Below are 6,820 nucleotides of genomic sequence, written 5' to 3' on the forward strand. Positions count from 1 at the left end.
ATGTAGTTATGGTGAATACTTTACTTTTAGCACTTTAAGTATATTTTGATGTTCAGGCACATTCAGTTTTGAATGCAGGATTTTAGTGTTTCTACTCTGTGATAATACTGCGTTTACTGATGTAAGAGTACTTCTAACTCAGGTTAACCTGCAGCACACCTGTCAGGTGTGTCTGTACTTCAACAGTGTCTGTCTGAATCTTCCCATGAAACCTCTGACGTCATCACATTTTTAACAGCTGATGTCACAGAGTGTGTGTGTGTGTGTGTGTGTGTGAACACAGAAACTCAGATTCAACCTGCAGCTGCCAGTAAAGTGTTATCAGTTTAACCTCACCAGGTGTGATGCTACGCAGGAAGTTGCTGTTCTGAGCTCCAGCCGCAGTTTTTGGTGTTTTGAGGACGAAGCTGCAGGTTTATTGTTGCGTTGAGCTCTGCAGGTTTTTCTCCTCCTGCTTCTGTTTTTATGGACGTTTATACGAGCAAACCGTAAAGCCCATAAAACACTGAAACTCTCACACGCACACGCATGCGCGCACACACACACACACACACACACAGGTCAGCATGTGAGATGATTAACTTTGTCTCACTGGAAGAACAACGTCAACGTCTCGACTGTTTCACGCTTCAGTGTCAGACGTTACCTGTGCCACAGCTTTAAAGGTGAATTCAGTCTGCACACCTGTCAGTCACATGACTTCCTGTTGCTGTTATTAATGAACATGAACATGTAGCAGAGACAGAAATCTGAGGAGAAATTTATAGAAATAACAAAAAGAACCAAAGTGACGCGTTTTCCTTCTGTCTGCTGCTGCAGAAAAAAAACTTCTTCTTCTTCTTTTCCTTCTTCATCCTCTTCCTCCTCCTCCTCTTCTTCTCCTTGTTTTCTGTTCTGGCTGCTGCTTCGTCATCTTCATCCTCTCCTGACAGCTGAGGAGAAACAGGCCTGTCACCCCTCGGCCATCTTGCATTTGGAGCATCACGACGACACACGTCCTGTTCTATAAATCATCACAATTATTGGTTAGATCGATATGAAACGATCAGGATCAAAGGCTGATTCAGAATTTCCTGCAATCAGCTTAATGAGTTTGTGTCTGTGTGTCTCAGGTGAGCTGCAGCAGGTAAACATCCGGACCGTCACTCTTCTCTCGATTTAATCTGTCTGTCTGTCTGTGAATCTGATCCGATTAAAGGCTCCTCGGGCTGTCATGTTAGATCACTTTCTCTGGATCGGCCAATCAGCAGTCAGCTGTTAATTGGATCAGGTGGGCAGAAGCTGGAGGGGAAACAGGAAGTTGGAGAAGGAAGACGAGCAGCTGGAAAACAAACTGGACAAAGAGAAACAACATTATTATTATTAATTATTACTAATTATTATTAATTATTATTAATTATTATTCTTATTCTTGTTGTTATTATTATTATTAATTATTTATTAATTATTATTATTATTATTATTCAGAATATTCAGGCCTCCAAACAAGCAGGGGGGGGGGGGGGGGGTCTCCGACTCTCTGATGCCATTTTTCTTCGGTGTCCTCTTCCCTCCTCTCCTCTCCACCTGAGGACATGTTGACGCAGGACGTGTCTCCGTCAGAGGACACAGTCTGGATTCAGTCGTTAATGAGATAAAAAGGCTGATTTTCTGAGTTTAAGTACATTTACTTACTTGTACTTGAGTATTTTTGGTACCGTTAGTATGACGTCGTGACGTCATGCAGCTGCTGATGGAAAATTATTCAGACACTGAAAACAACAACTGCTGCTGCTAAAAATACACACAAATACACATTCCACACACGAACTCACCGTGTGTGTGTGTGTGTCAACACGTCAGTGTGTGTTATGGGAGTAACCGTTTCTTTGTGTGGTAATAATATAAAGGGTGTGTGTGTGTTTGCATGTGAGCATTCAGTACATACCTCTTTGTGTGTGTGTGTGTGTGTGTGTGTGTTCATGTACTGTAGTTCTTTATATAAACTCGGGCTGAGCGGTATAAATACTCTTCAGTTCAGCGTGAGAGAATCCAAACTGTTTACCCACAATCCACCTGTGATCGTCTTCAGTGAGCGGCTACGCTGTAAAAAATTAACAGGAATAAAAACGGAAATATTTTAATTTTATTAAATTTAACTTCAGTTTTCTTTGTGCTGCTGAAAAGTAACTGAAAAGTAACTGAGTACTGTACGATGTGACCCGCAGCTGCAGGTAAGCTGCTCTTTACCGCGACCACAACTAATCCAGGACCATCATGCAGAAAACTGTGGTTCCCAAACACCGGGTGGGGCCCCCGCAAAGGGTCACCGGATACATCGGAGGGGTCGACGATGATTAAGACAAAACTTTCTGACACTTTACAATCAGAAACTAAAAGCTCTGAAGGATCAGTGACGTTAAACTGCGGCGGAGAAAAGAGCAGAAAATACAAATACTCAAGTGAAGTAAAGTAAAGTTCTGCACTAAAGTAAACACGTGTACTTACAGTTCACCTCGTGATTAAACGTTGACGGAAAATCAAATAAAAACACGAGCTGAAAACTCTTTTTGCCCTCATTCATCCTGCTGGATCAGAGTCTGCTGGTTCAGAGTCTGCTGGATCAGAGTCTGCTGGTTCAGAGTCTGCCGGTTCAGAGTCTGCTGGATCAGAGTCTGCTGGTTCAGAGTCTGCCGGTTCAGAGTCTGCTGGATCAGAGTCTGCTGGATCAGAGTCTGCTGGTTCAGAGTCTGCCGGTTCAGAGTCTGCTGGATCAGAGTCTGCTGGTTCAGAGTCTGCCGGTTCAGAGTCTGCTGGATCAGAGTCTGCTGGTTCAGAGTCTGCCGGTTCAGAGTCTGCTGGATCAGAGTCTGCTGGTTCAGAGTCTGCTGGATCAGAGTCTGCCGGGTCTGAGTCTGCTGGATCAGAGTCTGTTTGGTCTGAGTCTGCTGGATCAGGGTCTGCTGGTTCAGAGTCTGCCGGTTCAGAGACTGGTGGTTCAGAGACTGCCGGTTCAGAGTCTGCTGGTTCAGAGTCTGCTGGTTCAGAGTCTGTTTGGTCTGAGTCTGTTGGATCAGAGTCTGCTGGTTCAGAGTCTGCTGGTTCAGAGTCTGTTTGGTCTGAGTCTGTTGGATCAGAGTCTGCTGGTTCAGAGTCTGCTGGATCAGAGTCTGTTTGGTCTGAGTCTGCTGGATCAGGGTCTGCTGGTTCAGAGTCTGCCGGTTCAGAGTCTGCCGGTTCAGAGTCTGCTGGTTCAGAGTCTGCCGGTTCAGAGTCTGTTTGGTCTGAGTCTGCTGGATCAGAGTCTGTTTGGTCTGAGTCTGTTGGATCAGAGTCTGCTGGTTCAGAGTCTGCTGGATCACAGTCTGCTGGTTCAGAGTCTGCTGGATCACAGTCTGCTGGTTCAGAGTCTGCCGGTTCAGAGTCTGCCGGTTCAGAGTCTGCTGGTTCAGAGTCTGCCGGTTCAGAGTCTGTTTGGTCTGAGTCTGCTGGATCAGAGTCTGTTTGGTCTGAGTCTGTTGGATCAGAGTCTGCTGGTTCAGAGTCTGCTGGATCACAGTCTGCTGGTTCAGAGTCTGCCGGTTCAGAGTCTGCTGGTTCAGAGTCTGCCGGTTCAGAGTCTGTTTGGTCTGAGTCTGCTGGATCAGAGTCTGTTTGGTCTGAGTCTGCTGGATCAGGGTCTGCTGGTTCAGAGTCTGCCGGTTCAGAGTCTGTTGGATCAGAGGCTGCTGGTTCGGAGTCTGCCGGTTCAGAGTCAGCTGGATCAGAGGCTGCTGGTTCGGAGTCTGCTGGTTCAGAGTTTAAACGTTGACCTGAAGCTCTCGTGTGGTTTGATTCTCCTCGCCGCCGCTCAGATCAGCAGAAACAGACTCTTTCTTTGACAGCCGCCATGTTTGATCCCGTTCAGTCGCTTCAGTGTTAAAACGAGACGTGAAGCTTCTGGAAGCTTCAGTGACTGAAACCTGAAACAGAAACCACCTGAAACCAGCTGCAGCCATGTTGTCTCTCTGTCCGCCAGAGCAGCCGGATCCGATAACCGATCAATATGTTTCGATCCTGTTTATGGACGACCTGCAGCATCTGTCAGCACAGCAGGTGGAGCTGATTCAGCCCGACGTTAAACGCTCCGTGAGCTGATGTCCGGCTTCAGAGAAACAGCCCGAAGACGCCGAAACTTCAGCAACACGTGACGGACGAAGAACGACTTTATTGACAGAGCAACATCAGCTTCATCACACAACACGTGATGAAGAGCATAAAAGAACAAAAACATGTTCCAAAAAAAAAAAAAAAAAATATGAAAGAAAACCAACCACACATCAGCCAATGAGAGGCTGGGTCATGTGACCTCATGACAAACACGGTGACACTGTGTGTGTGTGTGTGTGTGTAATAACAAATTAAATGTCAGAGCAAAGAGGTTCATTATAAAACCTGATAAATAATTGATCTGGATTAAACTCGTGAAACTCGACGGTACAAACTGATCAACTGTGACAACTTTTGATCCAATCAAATAACTTTATTTCACATCTGAACCTCTGACCTTTGACCCCTGAGCAGCCAGTTTCATCCCTTTCTCTTCCTCTTCCTCCTCCTCCTCCTCCTCCTCCTCCTCCTTCAGACCAGACTGAGGGCAGAGCAGAGCTCCTGCAGCGGGTCCACGTTCAGGTAAACACGGCAGAACGTGAAGAAAACGCCGAGAGACGAGAACCCGATCAGAACCCACAGAACCTGAGCGCTGAAGTACAGAGGAGCCAGACTGCAGACACAGAGACCAAACTTCAGAGGCTCGTTACTGTAATTACTAATCTAAACACTGCAGAAGTACTCAGTACAAGTAGTATTAGCATCAAACGCACTGAAAGTACCAACAGTAACAGTACTCGTTATGCAGAATCATACAAATCATGTTAATGATTCTGATGATCGATGCGTTCACGTGTTCGTGTCTTTAATGTTGCAGCTGCTGAAGATGGAGCTCATTCGACCTCATGTGTGAATTTAACGTCAGGATCAATAAAGTTTGAATATTGAACATGTGAAGAAAGGTGGACAGGTGGTGGACAGGTGCTGCTGCTTCTTACCGTCCTTGTGCCGACTGTGAATACCCTCTGAAGTACCGGAAGCGTCCGTATAAATAGAGCAAACCGCAGACTGAAGACAGACCTGCAACACAAACATGTCCTGAGTGAGACGGACTGGGACGGGCGCTGAGTCAGGTGTTCTGCGTCTGGTCTGATCACCTTGACTGAAGAAGACTCCAGACGTCCACAGCACAGTGATGAAGATGGGGAAGTACTCTGAGCAGTTGGCTCTGGACACAGAGGACACAAAGTGATGATGATGATGTTAAAGCTTATGTGAAGCCGCGGGAGAAGGACTGCAGTGACCCCTGGTGGCAGCATCAACAAAACACAACGAATTCTCTGCTTTCCAGTGAAGTTTTTCAGTCTTCTACTGAAGAAAAATAGCAGAACCGACACCTAAAAATACTCTGTTACAAGTAAAAGTCCTGCAGGAGAACGAAGTACAAAAACTACAGCAGCAGAATGTACTCAGAAGTATCACAGTACGTGTTTTGTCCCTGTGTCTGATTGTTGTGTATCATCATATCTGACACTTTATCTGATTTTTAAATATTTAAAGTGATAAATTACAATCAGAATGTGAAACTTCATCATTTGATGACGGCTGATCAAACTCCACCTGCTGACGAAACGTCACGTGACATTCCCACACAGACCTTTGGTGTTGTCAACAATCGATCACTGAATTGATATAAACTTAATCAGAAACAAGTTTAATTATCGATTTTATCGCTTCAACTAATTGATCAAACATTTGCCAAACTGATTCGCATCTTTTCTCTTTTTAATGTCGTTTTAATATTTGGGTTTTTTTTATTATTATTATTGTCAGATAAAAGAAGAATCAAGTTTAAATGTGTTCTCGTGTTCTGCCGCCAGAGGTCGCCAAACGTCTCTGTGAGTTCTTATAGACTCTGAACATGTGACCGATGAAAAGGAAAACATCACTAAGCTGCAGAGCTCGTTCAGACTGTTAGAATAAAAATAAAGACTGACTGAGCTCTGAAGACCCGCTCGAACTCTGCTGGACCACCTGTCGCAGGTGGAGACACTGAATACTTCCTCCTGGCGTAGATCACCTGCAGGGAGAAGTAGGCTGGACAGACAGACAGACAGACAATTGGTCCTTGTCCAGCATCAGTTATGAATCTAACTGCTGAAAATCAAGCTGATGTTTGTCGTTAGAGCTCCGTGATGAACAAACATTCATTCATCCATTGAGCTGTGACTCAGATCACAGTTCACCTGTGTGCTCTAAATGCAACGTTGACTCATAAAAGAACTGGAATAATGACTCATGAGAGCAGAGAACAGGTGTAAAATGAGAACATAATTATTCATATTATTTACGAGCATTTTAAAAACAACTAAGATGAACTGACTCTACATTCAGAATCATTTTGTTGTTTTCATCATGAACATGAATCCCACAGAGTTCAGAGTCATTTCCCATCACCTCTAACCTCTTCAGTGTCCTCTCATATTTCCCAGCATGCCCCTCTCACCTTGCTCCAGGACGCCCAGCACGGTCACAGCGGCGAGGCCGACCGTCTCCTCCAACATCTCTGCGGCGAGACGACGAGTCAGAACGACAGGTGAGACCGAAACACACCTGAGCACTGAACGCTGTCAGGCAACACAGCCAGGTAACACACACAGAGAGAGAGAGCACACCTGCAGGAGGCGGGGCGTGACCAGAAGGTAACCTGCTGTCAGTTCACCTGGTTAACAAGCGACCCTGAACGCTCCGC

The 6,820-nt window shown here is 45.5% G+C and overlaps 1 protein-coding gene across 1 annotated transcript; it reads right to left on the reverse strand.

The window, feature by feature from the left end:
- Positions 1-4,337: 4,337 nt before the first annotated feature.
- ltc4s (leukotriene C4 synthase) lies at positions 4,338-6,681 on the reverse strand. Its single transcript, XM_041944222.1, has 5 exons — positions 6,575-6,681; positions 6,066-6,165; positions 5,226-5,296; positions 5,067-5,148; positions 4,338-4,741 (listed from the first exon to the last, which is right to left on the reverse strand). Exons 1-5 carry the CDS (start codon positions 6,630-6,632, stop codon positions 4,600-4,602), a joined length of 453 nt encoding a protein of 150 aa, XP_041800156.1. The 5' UTR covers positions 6,633-6,681; the 3' UTR covers positions 4,338-4,599.
- Positions 6,682-6,820: the final 139 nt, after the last annotated feature.

Source organism: Chelmon rostratus, chromosome 9 (assembly GCF_017976325.1).
Source record: "Chelmon rostratus isolate fCheRos1 chromosome 9, fCheRos1.pri, whole genome shotgun sequence".
NCBI classification, from domain to species: Eukaryota; Metazoa; Chordata; class Actinopteri; order Chaetodontiformes; family Chaetodontidae; genus Chelmon; species Chelmon rostratus.

Bases quoted from the DNA above. Each gene is read 5' to 3' on its own strand.
- ltc4s (XM_041944222.1), bottom strand. From the start codon at position 6,632: ATGTTGGAGGAGACGGTCGGCCTCGCCGCTGTGACCGTGCTGGGCGTC. The intron at 6,166-6,574 runs GTGAGAGGGGCA...CTGTCTGTCCAG, and splicing joins GCTGGGCGTCCTGGAGCAAG to CCTACTTCTCCCTGCAGGTG. The intron at 5,149-5,225 runs GTGATCAGACCA...TTTGTGTTGCAG, and splicing joins TGGAGTCTTCTTCAGTCAAG to GTCTGTCTTCAGTCTGCGGT.